The following is an 18,573-nucleotide window of genomic DNA, read 5'->3' as shown; positions in this document are numbered from 1 at the left end:
CTTTTTCCTTTCCTAATGTGCTAGCTTTGTGTGTGTGTGTGTATTTGCGTGCATTTTTAAACCAATCTTGAAGTTCCCAAAGTCCAATTTTCTTTTCCTTTTTTTTTTTTTTGGTTCCCTTTTGCTTAGGTGCTTAGAAAATGGGTTAATTTTTCAGGAAACTCCTTGGGTTGAACAGAGGAAACAATTATTCACTTAGTTCTAGGTTGAATCCCAGATTAAGTATGTGATCCTTGTTATCATATATTTTGATCACCTTCCAAACCTCTGTGAGCTCCTTTAGGCTTTGCGATGCATTAGTAAAGCTTGTGGAATTTTGTAAGCCGTTCCTTTCCTCTCTTTTTTTTTACTGTTACCCTTCCCCGAAATTTAAAACAGCACTGATGCAAACCTTTGTTTTTAGGATCATAATTATGGAGCTCCACCTCCTCCGACCCCTCCTGCTTCTCCCCCTGTCCAGACCATCATCCCACGTGCAGAACTGAATGGCCTGCACTCTCATGATGAGGAGAATTCTGGTGACACAGAGAGCTCTTCAGAGGCAGAGTCTATTCCTAGCTGGTGTCACTGCAGTCTCTCCCAAGATGGCTTCCTCATCAAGTGTGAAAAATGCAGGTAAGTTCTAGGTGTGTGGCTAACCAACTCAATGAGAAATGTGAAGGAGGTTTCCGTGATTATATCTTGTGGACCATTCTCTTAATTTCCCATTGACTCAGCCTGTGGTATGGAGCAAAAGAACTCATTGGCAGCAAGTTAAAAAGAAAAAGAGAAAAACAGAAAAACAGAATTCCACAACCCAAGAGACAAAACAGTGCAATTTAATTGGATGAAATTTGCAAGACACTTCCTTGTTTCAGCCAGCCAAATATAATTGGTAAAGCAATTTATTGTAGATTTCTGCGGTGTTAAAGACATTCTATTTTATTGTGGTGTTAGATATATTTTTTCTAATCACATTTAGAATTACAATTGAAGAAGGGATTAGCATTACTAGATATTTTCATATAGAGGTGAAATTGGAGTCTTGGTTTCAGAGGGACACTTTGGAATTTTTCCTACCCATTCAGATTATCCCTACCTAGCCCAGAATATTTTAAGTGTCATGTTTTCATACTCTTTAAGCTGATGAGTGTCTTCTTTCTAGAATCAGGAGACAGCATTCTTTGGGAGTATGGAAAGTGCTTTGGTTGCATAACTCATTAATTGGCCTAGCATGTTGATAAATAAAGTGCTAATATCCATTGAAGGCATGTAAGGTTTATGTAATTCTTGAAGATGAAGTCAGCTGGCATTCCACTGAAGATCCAAGTCACTAGTCCACTTTCATTTTTAGGCAGTGATGCCATTGGCAGTACCAGTATCAGATGTCTGTCTTTCTTTTGTAGGGGAATTGCCAGGGGGAAAGTAATCAGATTTCGTCGCCGGAAGCAAGACAACGTGTCTGGTAAGTTCAGCCTGTTTACTGCAAACAGATCACTGAGATTTAAGAATCAGCATTTGTCCTGGTAGAAAGTATTTACTATGTCTCCTTCCCTGTGGTAGTACAGTGATCCCTCGATGTTCGCGATCTCGATCTTCGCGAAACGCTATATCGCGATTTTTCCCACGATGACGTCACTCTCTTCCTTCCTCTTGCTCTCGAGCGGCGGGTGAACGGGCGAGCGGCAAACGGCGGGCGGGCATGTGAACGGGCGAGCGGCAAATGGCAGGCGGGCATCAGCGAGGAGCCGAGGCGGCGGGGAAGACCCAGGGAAGGTTCCTTCGGCCGCCCAGCAGCTGATCTGCTCGGTAGCGCAGCAGCAGCGAGGAGCCGAAGATCGGGGTTTCCCCTTTGCGTGGGCGGCTGGGAAATCCCGATCTTCGGCTCCTCGCTGCTGCTGCGCTACCGAGCAGATCAGCTGCTGGGCGGCCGAAGGAACCTTCCCTGGGTCTTCCCCGCCGCCCACACGCAAACCCCACCATCTGCGCATGCGCGGCCATGAAAAAAAAGGGCGCGCATGCGCAGATGGTGTTTCTCCGTACTGAAGGAGTGGGTCCAGCAGTCACGTGGGTTGCTCCTGTCCAATCCGTTGGAACTGAGCCTAGTATTAAAAAAGACTGCTGGATCCGCCCCTTCCCCAGAATTCGCTCAGTTCGCATCCTCGGATGTGTGTGAATGCTCGTTCCTCTCGATAAAACACCTTCCCTTCGATCTCTCTTCAATAGCAAGTAAGATTTTTCCATTACTCAGCTTGCCGGCAGTTTTTTTCTCAGCCCTACAGGGCTTTGAGTTGGGGGAGAAGTTAGCGGCTCAGCCATTCGCGGTTTTTTCCCTCCGTGCTGTAGCCGCGGCCGGTTTGTTAATTCCGGCCTTGGAGGTCCTGCCGAGAGCAAGCTTTATTCTTTCAACTAATTAAGGGCTATTTACCTCCCGCGGTGTGGGACTTGATTTGTCTCCCGGGCTTAGTCGCTCCTATTGCAAATAACGGAGCAGTTATTTTGGCGCCAAGGCTCTGACGCCCAGTAAGTTGCACTTTCGGTTCTGCCCTAAGGGGTCGGCCATTAGTGCCTACAGCCCGCCGCCTGACCCTGGAGTCGTCGCTTTGAGTTCCCTCGGGCCTATTCTCCACGGAAGTGGCCTCCAACCAGTGTGCCTTGGTTTTTCTTAAAGTTAAGTTAGTGAGGCCTGCCACGCTGCACTTAAGGACAAGAACTCTTGGTATCGCCCAGGATTGCCTCTTAAGGCGCAGCAGCTCCTGGGCCTAGGAGCAGGGTCACCTATCCTCTTGGGAATTCCACAAAATAATTCTTCTCCCCCCTATTTTTTGGCTCAAGCCTTGTCTTCTGTAATTGCTCAGACTATGGCTTCCCTTCCCAAGAGAGGCACTACCAAAGGTTCCAAAGAGGTTAGGCCTACTGGTAATCCTTCTGAGCTTCCCCAGGCCTCTTCCTCCTCTTCCTCAGGCTCTCATTCCTTAGCCAAGCCCACTAGGGCTGAGAAGAGAAGGGACCTAGCCCTACAAAAAATACATGATAAATCAGCCAAACGTTTTAAGGTGCAGGCCCAAGTGCATATCAACCCTACCCCCCCGGAGGCCTCTAACCTGCCTCCCTCTGGGGTACCTGTGCTATCCCTGGATGAGCCAAACCTAAATCCACCCCAACCTAACCTATGGGGTTTAGGTCCAGAGGAGCCAGATATTACCGAGGATTTCCCCCAGCCAGAACCTGTTCAGGGCCTCAGGGATCCTCAGGCTTTTCCGGCTGATATTTCTTCCTTGCCACCGGAGTTTCAGTCTATCTTGACTATTCTGACTAACACTATTGATGCTAGACTCTCATCTTTAAATGTACCTCCTCTGTCTCATCCTCCCCCTCGCTCCTCCCGTCCCGTGAGTTCTCCTCCTTCCTACAGAGCCCCAGTCATGGAGGTCTCTGACTCCTCTCAGGAAGAGGATGAGGACGTGGATGCAGAAGAGGATGATGACCCCTTTCAGCGTCTGTCGGAGGATGAGGAATCTCAGATTAAGATTCCAGCCCCAGCTGCTATTTTCCCTTCGCAGCTTTTCAAATCTCTCCTGCTTAAAGCTAGAGTATCTACGGGGCTAGCCGGGCAAGAGAAGCAAGCTACTCCTTCCACAGACCCTCCAGAGGAAAATCTTCCTTACTTCATGGAAGAACAGGAAGACAATGAGGTCATTCCTATGCCCAAGTTGTTTAAGGATGCCTTGCTTAAACAGTGGGACCACCCAACCATAGGTTTCACCCCCACTCCCAAGGACAAGAAGCTCTACAAGCTCTCCCCCTCCTATGAGGAACTCCTAACATGTCCCAGGCCAGATGAACCAGTGAAGATGCTTCATTCAACTACTGCCATGCCTGGCGAGGCAGAGGAGGTTCTCCGGCCAGAGGACAAACGTCTTGAACAAATGCTCAAGAGAAGTCTCCTTGCAGACTCATGGGCCATTAAGAGTGCTGCAGCGGCATCCTTCTTTTCCAGAGCTATGCTCTTGTGGCTTCGTCAGCTCCAACTACACCTGCCTCCAGATGACTTACGGGGCCAACAGGATTTCAACAAAATCTTCGCAGCTGCCCAATATATAGCAGATGCTACTCTTCAATCTTCCAGATTTGCAGCCAGGTCAGTAGCAGCCTCCACAACGGCCAGAAGGCTTCTATGGCTCCGGCCTTGGCAGGCGGGGGTAAGACAGAAGTGGCAGTTAGCTATGGGCCCACTGAAACGTAACCTCCTCTTCGGAGATCTTCTGGATCCTCTCCTTACGGAGAACGCAGACAAGAAAAAGGTCTTGGGTCCTACCACCAAGAAGGCCCCGAAACCGCAGTCCTTTCGGCGCACGGGGCGTCAGCAGGATCAGGGCTTCGCATTTCAAAAGAGTCCAGGTCAGTATTCCCCTCGCTTTCGATCCCAATCTAGAACCACCAGGGGCAGAGGTTCCCGCTATCAGAGAGGAGCCTCTGCTACCAGGACTTCCAAAAGAACCAGATGGTAAGTTTTCTCACCTGCCTATAGGCGGCCGCCTGGCCTGGTTCTCTTCCGCCTGGCACCGCTCTTGTAAGGACCCCTGGGTCATTGACACAGTGGAAAGGGGCCTAAGGTTAGAGTTTATTTCCACTCCCCCTAACCGTTTTATTTCTTGTCCCTCTCCCAGTTCCTCTCCATCTCGTATTCGAATGGAGGAGGCTATTTCTCATTTGTTAACTATTAAAGCTATTCAACCGGTCCCCTCTCTCCAGAGAGGTTTAGGCTTCTACTCCATCCTCTTCATGGTCCCTAAGACTTCTGGAGGCTGGAGAGCCATCTTGGACCTAAAGAGATTAAACCGTTTCATAAAATATAGAAAATTCAAAATGCACTCCTTATCTTCCATTTTAGCAGCTCTTCATCAAGGAGATTTTATGGTGTCTCTAGATCTCACGGAGGCATACCTCCATATCCCCATTGCCAAGGTCCATAGGAAATTTCTGCGCTTTGCCTTTCAGGGCAGGCACTTTCAGTATAGGGCTATGCCCTTTGGGCTCTCCTCAGCTCCCAGAGTTTTCACTAAACTCTTGGGATCCTTGGCGGCTCATATCCGGGCCTTTCCCATTCATATTTTATGTTATTTAGATGACATTTTAATTCACGGTAATTCCAGAGCTGGTGTAGCTACAGACCTCTCTTCTACCATGTCGGTTCTACAGAACCATGGTTTTTCCATAAACCTTAACAAGAGTCACCTTGATCCATCCACTTCCATCCTGCATCTGGGGACTATCATTAATTCCGAAATATCCCAGGTTTTTCTCTCCACTGAGAGAAAACGCAGCATTTTGGATCTCATTGCTCGCATTCTGCCCCAGCAATCGGCCTCCATTGCCACCCTATCTTCCCTTTTGGGTAAAATGGTGTCATGTATTGGAATTGTTCCCTGGGCCCGCCTTCATGCCAGGGAACTACAGTGGCTACTTTTACCATTCCAGAGATCAGGCCACAGCAACTCGAACCGTCGCATCACCATCTCACCATCGGTTCGCAGATCCCTCAAGTGGTGGACTTCTCCAGCCCTAGACAAGGGATCCCCCTTCCGGTGTCCCGACCAGTTTGTAGTCACCACAGATGCCAGCCTCTCGGGCTGGGGAGCCCACGCCCAAGGTCTTTTAGCTCAGGGCACATGGTCACCGGAGGAAGCTTCCAAGCCCATCAATTGGCTAGAATTAAGAGCCGTGTCTCTAGCTCTAAAGCAATTCCAACCTCACATCTCCAACCAACATGTGCTGATCCTCACCGACAATATAGCCACCAAAAGCCACATTTGCAGACAGGGAGGCACAAGATCCAAGGCCCTCATGAGGGAGGCCCTGAAGTTGGGTCTTTGGGCAGAGAAAAATCTCCAATCGCTTCTAGCCGATCACATCTCGGGGAGCCTCAACGTCCAAGCGGACTGGCTCTCACGAGCGACCATAGATCCAGGCGAGTGGAATCTTCATCAGTCGCTGTTCCACCAAATCTGCCTCAGGTTCGGCCATCCAGTGTTGGATCTATTCGCGACCAGAGACAATGCCCAGCTTCCTCGCTTCATCTCCAGGTTCCCGTCTCCGGGAGCGGAGGCAGTCAATGCCCTCAGGAGTCCTTGGCCTCCAGGCCTACTTTACGCCTTCCCTCCAATTCCAATTCTGCCAGACGTGATCAACAAAATCCTCCTGGAGAAAGCACATGTAATCCTGATTGCCCCTCACTGGCCTCGCAGGCCCTGGTTCGCGGACCTTCAACAACTGTCCGTCCAGGACCCCTGGCGACTCCCCGTTTCGGAGGATATGTTACGGCAGGGGGCCTCCTTCCATCCGGATCCAGAGTGGTTCCACCTCACCGCCTGGCTGTTATCCGGAGGGACTTAGACCTGCGAGGGTATGACCCAGACACAGTGGAAATCATCCTGAAATCTAGAAGGGGGTCTACCAATCGGATCTACGACCATACTTGGTCCAAATTCCATCAGTGGTGCTCGCAGGAGGGCTTATCTCCCCTGTGTCTTCCCATCCACAGGATAATCGCCTTCCTTATGAAAGGTTTCCACCAAGGTCTCTCTACCAGCACCATTCGCCGCCATCTGGCCGCTATCTCTACCGTCTTGGCGGGGCCTCGCAGGCAGCCCCTACGCTCCTTTCCAGAAATCCAAGAATTTCTAAGAGGAGTGGCCAATCTCAGGCCTTCTAAAATCCACAGATATCCGACCTGGGACTTGCCACGGGTTCTCCACTCTCTTACTCAAGCACCTTACGAACCCCTGAACTCTGCGTCCCTCAGGTACCTATCTTTCAAGGTAGCATTCCTGGTGGCGATTACTTCCGCCCGACGCATATCTGAGTTGGCAGCCCTTTCTATCAGGCAGGACCTCTGTCAGTTTCACCAGGACAAGGTGGTTCTGCGACTGGACCCCACCTTTCTACCTAAGGTCAGTTCCATGTTCCACAGATCTCAGGATATCGTTTTACCTTCTTTCTGCCTCCAACGAGAGCATCCCCTGGCAATTAGATGGCACACTCTAGATCTCACTAGAGCGCTAAAGATTTATATCCAACGCACAAGATCCATCCGGAGGTCTGAAGCACTCTTCATAGCCTACCATCCCAGATCCTTGGGATCCAGAGTGTCTTCCACAGTAATAGGTCGTTGGATCAGAGGGGCCATCTCAAAGGCTTATGAGACAGCTTCCCTCTCCATTCCAAGGAATATTACAGCGCATTCCACCAGAAGTGCTGCCACATCTGCCGCTTGGGCGACTCAGGCTCCGTTGGAAGAAGTCTGCAAAGCAGCCACTTGGGCCTCGCCAAATTCCTTCATAAAGCACTACAAGATTGATTCGTACGCATCAGCGGACGCTGCCTTCGGCAGAAGAGTACTCCAATCCGTTATCTCTCACGATAGCAATGTACTCCCACCCTAGGGACCTATCTCTTGGGTATGTCCCACGTGACTGCTGGACCCACTCCTTCAGTACGGAGAATAGGCGTTGATTGCTTACCTGAACGCCTCTTCTCGTACGGTGAGTGGGTACAGCAGTCACTTCCCTCCCTTTGTGTGGTCTTCTTTACCTTCTATTCTAATTTCTTATAACACATGAGAGTTGAACATTAAAGAGCTTCACTACTGAGCCTAGTCTACGGATTCGCGAATTCTGGGGAAGGGGCGGATCCAGCAGTCTTTTTTAATACTAGGCTCAGTTCCAACGGATTGGACAGGAGCAACCCACGTGACTGCTGTACCCACTCACCGTACGAGAAGAGGCGTTCAGGTAAGCAATCAACGCCTATTTTACTTCCGGAACCCTACATCGCGAAAAATCGATTATCGCGAGGGGTCCTGGAACAGAACCCTCGCGATAATGGAGGGATCACTGTACAGTACAAGTTCTTATCACGAAAGGTGGGCAGCGTGGCATCTCCTCTTTAAAGTCAAGTTGAAGAGCAGTGTGACGATTTCTCCAAATTATGAAAGTTGTCAGTGTGATATTTTCCTTTGTAGGTGGAGACAGCAGTGCAACAGAGAGCTGGGATGAGGAGCTTTCTCCTTCCACAGTGTTGTATACTGCTACACAACACACTCCTACGAGCATCACTCTGACAGTCAATCGAGTTTGTAGAACCAAACCTAAAAAGAGAAAAAGGAATACAGAGAGAGCTCGTACAGCACCAAAAGCTAAAAAAATCAAGGTATGTGAACAGAAACGGCTGTCGAAGTCTCAAGGCATTTGCTAAGCAATTGATTAGGAGTTTGGCTTAGATTTTTTCCCCCCATTCATCTTCCTTGAGTGATGCATAACCTTCCACTACGGAGAAAGAATAAATTCACAGGTATTAGCTTTTAGGTTGGCCAGACTTTCTCTTCATGTGGACTAGCAGTAAACATTACTGACCAAATGCACAAGAATGATTCTGTGCTTCATTTTGACTGGCGAGGGAGGGGACCGCTTGCAGAGCTGTAAATGAGGGCAGGGGGCATAGCTTGCCAAGAAGGAACATTTCTTCATAAAAAAGAAGCATAATTTAATCTATATATTTTTATAAGAATAACCTGACAAATGACTAATACAATTTTAGTCTATTGAGATTAGTGCTATGCACTTTGCAGATTTTTTTGAGCGTATTACCAGTATTTCAATGGAAAATGGTTAAATATAATGTTGTCTCATTTAAATTTGTTCCCTAGTTACACCCTCTGTTGCTCTACTATATATTCTTTAGATCAAAATTTCAGACTTTTGATCTGAATTTCCAAAGGGTGAATACATATTATGGCTGATGTAGCAAGTACAAATTTTGAAAGTTTATACTTTCCAAAGGGTAAATACATACTATGGCTGATGTAGCAAGTACAAATTTTGAAAGTTTATACTTTGGGGCCAAAGTTGCCTTATGGTATGATGGGATTTAATAAATAATAATGATTTGGAATTCAAATAAAATTGTGTGGACATTCTGAAGAAATTGTGCCTCTGTGGGCGAGTGGATGGTTGGAATTACCCATTCATAAAATTACAGTCAGGATCACAGCATTATTTCATGATGGGTGTGGGCAGTCACATGCTCATTTCCCAGAAGGGTAAACTTGGAAGTAGTTTGCCCAGCAATGACATAAATTGAGGCCTGTGTTACAAAACAGTCTTAAACTGGCCTAACACATGCTTTAAATGTCTCTCAGAAATAATTATGGACAATAATAGAGGTGCCACAAAGCAGCAATTTGAAAGAAAAAGTAATTTTGCAGATATTAGATGGAGGCTGAATAACCAATCTTAGTATATGCATTAATTTGGGTTCTTGCACCAATCAGGAAGTTAAACTTAATTAACTCAGGGGTCTCTTAATGTTGCCTTTATTGCTTGCAAAAATGATGTTTGATGGGAATTGAAAAGTTTACTGGAACATTGGGGGAAAAGATCCTTCAGTGTTGTGTTGTGTTGTGTTGATATGTCCTGTCCATTCACAGTACGTACTAGAAAGCAAACATACAGCATTTTCTACAGCAGGAGCACAGAAGAATGTAAAGTGATTAGTGTCTCAACCTTGCCATTTTAAACTTGCTTATAAGCTAATGATTGATAAATTCTTAGAGCACAAGCTATAGAAATGCAGCCGAGACTTTCACAAAGGAGTTGCATTAATAACAGCTATCATTTGAGAGCATTTAAATTGTGACGTTAATCTCTGTAAGCTTAATTATTCAAGTCTGGAAATATACAAAGTAAGAAGAAGTGCGGTGTCTTCTGGTGCCTGGTGAGCAGCTTACATTTGCCATCAGCTCATGACAAACGTTTTTAACATGTTTTTAATTTGTGACAAGAAATAAACACTCTTCCAGAGGGAATGTTTTTTTTTTATATCCTTATCCTTGTATTATTTCAGGATGATTTATTTATTTATTGGATTTATATTATCATGCTTTGTCATTAGAAGAAAATGCCATTATTATTATCGTTATTGTTATTTTATCTTTAAGCGCTTGTGCTTAGAAGCACTGAGCCATTTGGAGACTTAACCTTATAAACTGGTTAATCATTGATTCTGTTCAGGTATTATGTACTACGTCCTCTGATGACTGTCTAGACCCAAAACCCATATTCTGGGTGGAGAGCAGGGGGGGGAAACAACCCAAGGATGTGATACTTGGAAAAGCAGGCTGGCTGATCAGCCAGTCAGAAAAGAGTACCGTGCTAGGTTGCTGTTAAGTAAACAGAGGGATGATAAACACCAGCCTCACCCTTCCCTTTTCCACCCTCAGCGGCTTGAGGGGCCTTGGTTTGTTTCCTCTTCTTCCCCCTCCATCATTGTAGTTCAACCACGGAGCACCTGAAAACAGCCATCCTGTGCAGAGAAGGATTGGAGCACAGAATTTTATACACTTCTCTGAAAACTGGAGGAGTGTCGGGAAGGGTTTTGAAGGTCCACCATTCGGTCCCTGAGACCTTCCCTACTTTCTAATCCTATACAGTATTTATTATTCGCTCCCCTTGGCTTTTCCTCATTCCACCCCCCCCCCCCAAGTGGTCACACATTATTTGCTGAAAATATCTCTAGATTAAACATAGATATTCTTAGACATTGAACGGGTCCAAAGACGGGCTACAAGAATGGTGGAAGGTCTTAAGCATAAAACGTATCAGGAAAGACTTAATGAACTCAATCTATATAGTCTGGAGGACAGAAGGAAAAGGGGGGACATGATCGAAACATTTAAATATGTCAAAGGGTTAAATAAGGTTCAGGAGAGAAGTGTTTTTAATAGGAAAGTGAACACAAGAACAAGGGGACACAATCTGAAGTTAGTTGGGGGAAAGATGAAAAGCAACATGAGAAAATATTATTTTACTGAAAGAGTAGTGGATCCTTGGAACAAACTTCCAGCAGACGTGGTAGATAAATCCACAGTAACTGAATTTAAACATGCCTGGGATAAACATATATCCATCCTAAGATAGAATACAGAAAATAGTATAAGGGCAGACTAGATGGACCATGAGGTCTTTTTCTGCCGTCAGTCTTCTATGTTTCTATGAGGATGTACTGAAAACTGCTGCTTTGCAATGCATTCTAACTCCGTTTTTTTTTCCAGTTTAGAAAATGGGACAGTCACTGCAACAGGCAGTTGCAGGTGCCTTTTGTTATGTTGGTACCTATTAGAATTATAGTTGCAAAGCAAACAAATTTTTACTGGTTCTGCCTGTAAACTAATTTGCCTTTAGTACATCAAGCAGCAGCTCACAGGCACTAGCTTTGTTTAATTTAGTAGAAGCTATGCATCCTATAAAATATTTGGTTCGAGTATTGCATTTTGCAAATGAATTGTCTGATTTGATTCAAATTTGTGTGTAAAGTTGGGATTGATTCTTAGCACCCGCATGGAGGGGGACCTCTTTCTGTTCCCAGTCTGGCCATTTGGGTCTCCCAGGGATGTGTCAGTCACATTGTACTCAAGTTTATCCACGTTGCTGCTGGTTTTTCTCTTTTGAGTTCCAAAGCATTGATATTTTTCTGTCATTTCTATCTAACCTTCACTTCTGTAGAGTGCCAGAGGAAAAACCATTGCCTGCAGCACAATCCCGATCTTTGTAGGTATAGATACATCATGGCCTCTGAATAGCTTTTTCAAAGGCTTCATTGCTAATTTACCAAGCGCTAGTCTGCAGCATACTTCTTGTCTGCTGGTTCTTTTATTGTTGATAGTGAATCCTAAATTATGGTTATTCTTAGTTTCATTTTTCATTGTGATCCTGGACTTTCATTACTGGAGCTTGCGGTTCATTTGTATTTTCAGCTATCAGAACAGTGCCGCCAGCATGGTGCCTGGTGTTATATGTCTTTTTCCAGTTTTAAAACCATGCTCATCTTCCAGTTTCAGCTACTTTCAATATATATGTTCAGCATACATATAAGTTGCGCCAATAGAGTTTACACTGTGATTTCACCCCTTCACTAACTTGGAGCCAGTCTGTTTTGCTGTGTTATGAGCTGTGACTTCCTGTCTTATATATGGGTTTTTCGTGAGGACAATGAAATCAGAATACCTATGGGATGCCTGTCAACTTGATGTGCTCATGAAGATCTATCTATAATAGTCACAATCAATTTGAATATCTAGGATCTCTTTTTTTCTGTAGGATTCTAAATTACATTGCCTAATCCTAAGCATTATTTTGCTAGCATATACAGTAATGATATGATATTTTGGACACTAAATTAAGTTTCCTTTTTTTGGTATTGGTTGACTAACATCATCCAAATTCCTAGCCATTGTGTGATTCTCCAGACGTGCTGGCATCATTTGGTTGAAACCTTTACCAGTTCTTCTGTTGCTTGCCAAAATTTTGTAGACATTCCATCAATTTCTATAGCCTTCTGACTGGTTATGGCTGGAGTACATCTCTGACTTCAACTACTAGTATTAGATTTTCTTGTCAATAGGGAACATTTTCTAAATCATTGATGACATCTCTACATAATTTCAATATATTCCATCCATCATTGTTTTATTTTCTTAGAATCAGTTCCTATTGGTATCCTTTAACATACCAATTTGATATTAGAACGTCTTTCTGAGTTTGGAGATCTTTTAGAAAACTTTTCTTGTTTTTCCATACCTATTGCCATGTTCAGTACATTTCCAGACTCCACTATATAATGCTGCTTTTTATCTCTTCTAACAGCTCCCTTGAAAGTCTTTGTTACGTTTCTTCCTGAGATCTTTGTCTTTCTTCATTCTGGCTTCTCTTCTCTTAGCAGTTTCCACCGTCTGTTCTGACACCCGGTTTGCTTTCTTCTGTTTCTTGGTCTTTGGCGCTCTCTTTTCACATTCATCCTTAACAGCTTCTTTGATTTCATTCCACAGTTCCTCTGGTTCCCTATCAATGAGGTTCAGCCCTTCAGAGTGATTCCTGATGTTCTTCTTGAAAATGGTGGGTATGTGCTCAAAATCCTATTGTGGAAAACTTAGTTGGCTTTGTTCTTTTTCCCTAGCTTGGCTTGGAATCCCACAATCCAGCCCCTGGTCTCATCTTTGCTATTAGAAAGGAGAATAATTCTCCCACCTCATTTTTTGGTACCAATAACATGGTCAACATGATTTCTGTGTATTCCATCTGGCAATGTTGGCTCGTTGTGGGTTTGGTTGTTTTAAAGCTGTGCTAGCAGTGAAGAAATCATTGGATTGTCATTGGGTAGTCATTCTCCTGCTTAATTTCTGTTTCTTAAGCCAGCATTTTCCTGACTCTTTTCCTGCTGTTTCCAACAGCATTTTTTTCCTCCTTACTACTTCCAATTTTGGGATTTGAATCTCTAACCTTAAGAAACATATCTTGTTTGCACGATTTTTACCAGATTGAACTTGGCCATAAAATCAACCTTCCTCCCTCCTCTTTTTTCTTCCAACAGTGGTTGGAGCATAAATGTGGGCCTTCATTATGTTGCAGGGTTGCCTGCAGATTTTGATTTATATTATATGGTCACTGACTCTGTTGTACCCCAATATTGCATTTGCTGTATCCTTTCTATGAAAGCAGGGCCATTTCTTTGTTTCCATGTCCTGTGTAGTAAAAAGCAGTGTGATCTTCTGACTGAAAAATGTCTTAATTCCCGTCCATTTCGATTCAGTGGTTCCTGAGATGTGGATGTGTAATTGATTCACTTAATCCATCGTTGGCTTGAGCTTTCTCACGTTCATGCTTCTTACGCTTTGTTTTCCCACTGTAATTCTGTCTTTGTGTCTTCAGATCTTCTTTTCTTTTTATTTTTTTGGTTTGCCACATTGACAGCAAGATGTCTCAAAAACCTGAATGTTTCCAGGACATTAAAAAATGGTTAGCATTCCAAAAGGTTTTTAGCCCTTCCTCAGTAGCATGTTGAATGCTAACAACCTGAGGGCTGGTCACCCAATGTTAAAGGGTTAAATAAGGTCCAGGAGGGAAGTGTTTTTAATAGGAAAGTGAACACAAGAACAAGGGGACACAATCTGAAGTTAGTTGGGGGGGAAATCAAAAGCAACATGAGAAAATATTATTTTACTGAAAGAGTAGTAGATCCTTGGAACAAACTTCCAGCAGACGTGGTAGATAAATCCACAGTAACTGAATTTAAACATGCCTGGGATAAACATATATCCATCCTAAGATAAAATACAGGAAATAGTATAAGGGCAGACTAGATGGACCATGAGGTCTTTTTCTGCCGTCAGACATCTATGTTTCTAATATTGTCAATCATTTTATCTTGCCTCTTCATGTGGTTTCCCTGTAAAATGTAGGAATGATATACCGTTGCTCTCCTTTTGAACAGTTAGAAAGTATGTATTTGCCATTATCACTAAAATAATAATCGGCCTCCAGCATCTTTCAGTAGCTTTTTGCCCAATACAGATACAAAGTTCATTAGTGACCATTCCGTTTTTTACAACAGTACTGAAAAAAGTGAGTCATGACTGTTTTTGACACTTATGACCATTGTGCCATCCCCATGGTCACGTGATCAAAATTTGGACACTTTTAAATGACCCGTATTTATAACAGTGACAATGGTCCATGGTCATGGGGTCACCTTTTGCAATTTTCTTACAAGCAAAATCGACGGGGAAGCCAAATTCATTTAGCAGCCATGTTACTAACTTTAACAACTGCAGTGATTCACTTAATAACTGTGGCAAAGAAAGGTTGTAAAATGGGACAAAATTTGCCTCGCACGTCAGTTGACCTTGGTGGGAATACAGTGTTCCCTCGATTTTCGCGGGTTCGAACTTCGAAAAGTCTATACCACGGTTTTTCCCGCCCGATGACGTCATATGTCATTGCCAAACTTTCATCCGACTTTAATAAATATATTTTTTAATAAACTTTAATAAATAAACATGGTGAGTAATGATCTAAATGGTTGCTAAGGGAATGGGAAATTGCACTTTAGGGGTTTAAAGTGTTAAGGGAAGGCTTGTGATACTGTTCATAGCCAAAAATAGTGTATTTACTTCCGCATCTCTACTTCGCGGAAATTCGACTTTCGCGGGCAGTCTCGGAACGCATCCCCCGCGAAAATCGAGGGAACACTGTATATACGATTTGGCATCTGCTTCTAGTGTTCTTCAATCATTTATCCAAAGGCCACAATGATGTAGCATAGCAGGGCTTGAAGGAGGCTTCATAGGGAAAATGGAGTGAAATGCAGGTAGTCGGTGATTTACAGCAGTTGGTTCAGTGACCGTTCGAAGTTAACAGTGGCACTGAAAAAAAGTTATGACAATTTTTCACACTTGTGACCATTTTAGCATCCCTACCGCCATGTGATTCATATTTTGATGGGTGAAAGCCAGATTCAATTAACAACTGTAGTGATTCCCTTAAGCAGAAAAAAGTTGTGAAAAAGGGGCAAAACTCTCTTAACACATTTTTCACTTGGGAACCTCAATTTTGGGTTTAGTTGTGGTCATAACTCAAGGATTACCTGTACACTATTCTTCCTGCATACAATTGTTGTCCAATTGTTGTTTTTTTTAATGGGATAGATATTTGACGATTAGCATAAATGAAAAGAGAGCCATCAATATTTCTAGGGTGGTGAAGTCCTGGAAGAGATGGATTTTTTGTGTGGAAGGAGCATAATGAAAATAGACTGAGGTTGATGGCTTTTCCAGTGTTATGCATTGTAGTTTCTCGGCCCCTCCCCTTATATATTAAAGAAAATGTAACCTTTATTGAACAGAAGCTCAGACATCCAGGATATAAATACTGATAGTGATTTCTCTTGTTGCGCTTGACAGGCTTTTAGAGAAGGTTCACGGAAATCTTTGCGGATGAAGGTGAGTATCCATGCATAAACCTAATAAACACCTTTGCAACCAGATTCCAAATAGACTACATATGTCAGCCATTGATTTATGAATAGTACCATCACTTTAAAAGCTCCTCTGTAACATGGAATTCGTTAGCATTAATTTAGTAAGTCATTGTCAGGGACTTAAAATATCCTGCTTGCTGGATATGAAAGAATGAGGCAGCGGTAAAGATGGCTGGGGATATTTCATCATATTTGGGGATGAGTTTGTAAGCATTTTCTTCCAGTTCTTAATTTCCTAGTAGTTTTTCACCTCTTGCCGGTTTTTCAGAAGAGCTTTTAAATTGTGCTTGATCAAGGCTAATTATTTGAGGAGATTGGTTTCTATAGTTGTTGTTGTTGTTTAAAGCAGTGTTTTTCAACCAGTGTGCCGCGAGACATGGTCAGGTGTGCCGCGAAGAAGGAAGCTCAGGTTCTGGTCTCGCAACTTTTTGCTGAGAGAGAGAGTGAGAGAGAGAGAGAAAGCAAGAGAGAGAGAAAGAGAGTGTGAGAGAGAAAGAGAGTGAGAGAAAGAAAAGAGAAAGAAAGAAAGAGAGAGAGAGAAAGAAAGCAAGAGAGAAAGAAAGAGAGAGAAAAAAGGAGAGAAAGGGAGAGAGAGAAATGAGCAAAAAGGGAAATGAGAAAATGATTGAGACAGAATGAGAGGAAAGAGAAAGAAACAAAAGAGAGAGAGAAATGACTCTTGATTTAAAGCATATGATAAAAAGCACCCAAAGCATAAGAGAGAAAAAACCCCCAGCCTTCACCTGTTTTTGGAAATGGTTCAAGAGTGTATACACACACACACAAGGGTGGGGAGGAGACAGGGATGGAAAGAGAGAGGAGAGTGTCTTAGGGTGTCATTTTGGTTGGTGGTGTGCCCCAGGATTTTGTAAATGTAAAAAATGTGCCGCAGCTCAAAAAAGGTTGAAAATCACTGGTTTAAAGCAAAGGGCCATTTCAAAAAGTCCTTAGTGTCTTTTATAGGGCCCCCAAACCATTCGGCCATTGAACTGACTCTGTGGTTTGATACAGAATTCTCCTTCAGAAGCCCACGCCCTGGATGAGAATACCACAGAGGGGTGGGAAAACCGCATTAGACTCTGGACTGATCAGTATGAAGAAGCCTTCACAAACCAATACAGCGCCGACGTGCAAAATCTCCTAGAGCGTCATCTAAATGCTAATAAAGAATTTGCGGGCAAGGCGGCTGTGCTGGACACAATCAATAAGACTGAACTGGCCTGTAACAACACGGTCATTGGATCCCAAATGCAGGTAAGAAGTCTATCCAAAAGTAGTGTGTGTGTGTGTGAGAGAGAGAGAGAAGTCAGTGATATTCTTACAGGGGGGCAATTGAGAATATGCTTTTTCTGCACTTAGATGCACACTTTTCCTTGCCTGAAAGAGTTTAAGGAGGTTTAATTATACAGTAATACCTCATGATACGAACTTAATTGGTGCAAGGAGGAGGTTCGTAAGACGAAAGGTTCGTAAGACGAAACATTGTTTCCCATAGGAAACAATGTAAAGTCAATTAATCCGTGTAACCAAAAAAACCCCCGCAAAAAAAACGGCTTTCGGCGACTGCTGGGAAGCTGCGCGGCTGTTTTAAAAGGTGACAGCCGGCCTGGGGGGCTTCCCAGCACCCCCCCGAACCCGGGTTCGGGGTTCGGGGGGGTTGCTGGGAAGCCCCCCAGGCCGGCTGCGACCTTTTAAAACAGCCGCGCCGCTTCCCAGCTGTCTCCTAAAGCCGAACGCCAAAGCCGAACTTCCGCGTTCGGCTTCGGGAGACAGCTGGGAAGCCGCGCGGCTGTTTTAAAAGGTGACAGCCGGGCTGGGGGGCTTCCCAGCAACCTCCCGAACCGAACGCGGGGTTCAGAAAAATTTTGCCTCTTCTTACGAACTTTGTTCGAGTTACGAACCGGCGTTCGGGAGGCTTCTGGGAAGCCCCGCCGCCCGGCTGTCACCTTTTAAAACAGCCGCGCGGCTTCCCAGCAGTCTCCGAACGCCAGTTCGTAACTCGAAAAAAGTTCGTAAGAAGAGGCAAAAATTTTCTGAACCCCGGGTTCGTATCACGAGTTGTTTGTAAGACGAGGGGTTCGTATCTTGAGGTACCACTGTACCAATAATTTTGAGCCTTGGTGGGGCAGCGGTTGGAGTGCAGTCCTGCAAGCTGCTTCTGCTGACTGCTGGCTGTAGTTCACCAGTTCAAATCTCACCAAGCTCAAGGTAAAATGAAGACCCAGATTGTTGGGAGTGATAGGCTGACTCTGTAAACCTCTTAGAGAGGGGCTGTAAAGCACTGTGAAGTCTGATTGCTATAATAATTTTATCCCTATCCTAATTATCCACATTCAACCTTACACATTCAATAAGGTTGTTTTCAAGTAGAGAAGTAGGCTTGTGGGTTTTTTTAAAATGAATTTGGGTCCTCCATTCTTTTTTTCAACCTTACAGCTTCAGCTGGGAAGAGTCACAAGGGTTCAGAAGCACCGAAAGCTTTTGAGGGCCGCAAGAGATTTGGCTGCAGATACCCTTATCATTGAATATCGTGGGAAGGTGATGCTAAGGCAGCAATTCGAGGTCAATGGTCATTTCTTCAAAAAGTAAGCGTTTTTCTGTAATTGCCGTTTCTTGAAAATCAAGCACGATGCCCTCCCACTGAGATTTTGAATTGGTTGAAGATAACGTGAGCCAGTGTTTTTTTTTTCTATAGGGAATTTTATGCTTTAATAAAAGATCAGA

At 44.2% G+C, this 18,573-nt stretch overlaps 1 protein-coding gene across 3 annotated transcripts in view; it reads left to right on the top strand.

Moving 5' to 3' along the window:
- Positions 1 to 18,573, top strand: part of LOC139155364 (histone-lysine N-methyltransferase SETD5-like) — a 94,728-nt gene that overhangs the window by 43,015 nt on the left and 33,140 nt on the right. For 2 of the 3 annotated variants that reach the window (XM_070730497.1, XM_070730496.1), the window contains exons 4-9: positions 404 to 615; positions 1,386 to 1,444; positions 8,003 to 8,190; positions 15,773 to 15,811; positions 16,861 to 17,103; positions 18,286 to 18,434. In XM_070730497.1, coding sequence (XP_070586598.1) covers positions 404 to 615; positions 1,386 to 1,444; positions 8,003 to 8,190; positions 15,773 to 15,811; positions 16,861 to 17,103; positions 18,286 to 18,434 — 890 coding nt within the window. Of the gene's footprint in view, positions 1 to 403; positions 616 to 1,385; positions 1,445 to 8,002; positions 8,191 to 12,862; positions 12,930 to 15,772; positions 15,812 to 16,860; positions 17,104 to 18,285; positions 18,435 to 18,573 lie in introns of those variants that run through there. The other variant, XM_070730498.1, reaches the window with a different exon arrangement.

The sequence above is a fragment of the Erythrolamprus reginae genome, unplaced genomic scaffold, assembly GCF_031021105.1.
Source record: "Erythrolamprus reginae isolate rEryReg1 unplaced genomic scaffold, rEryReg1.hap1 H_17, whole genome shotgun sequence".
In the NCBI taxonomy this organism is placed as follows: domain Eukaryota; kingdom Metazoa; phylum Chordata; class Lepidosauria; order Squamata; family Dipsadidae; genus Erythrolamprus; species Erythrolamprus reginae.
Note: the sequence above shows the minus strand (reverse complement) of the source record. Positions and strands in the feature narration are given on the sequence as shown.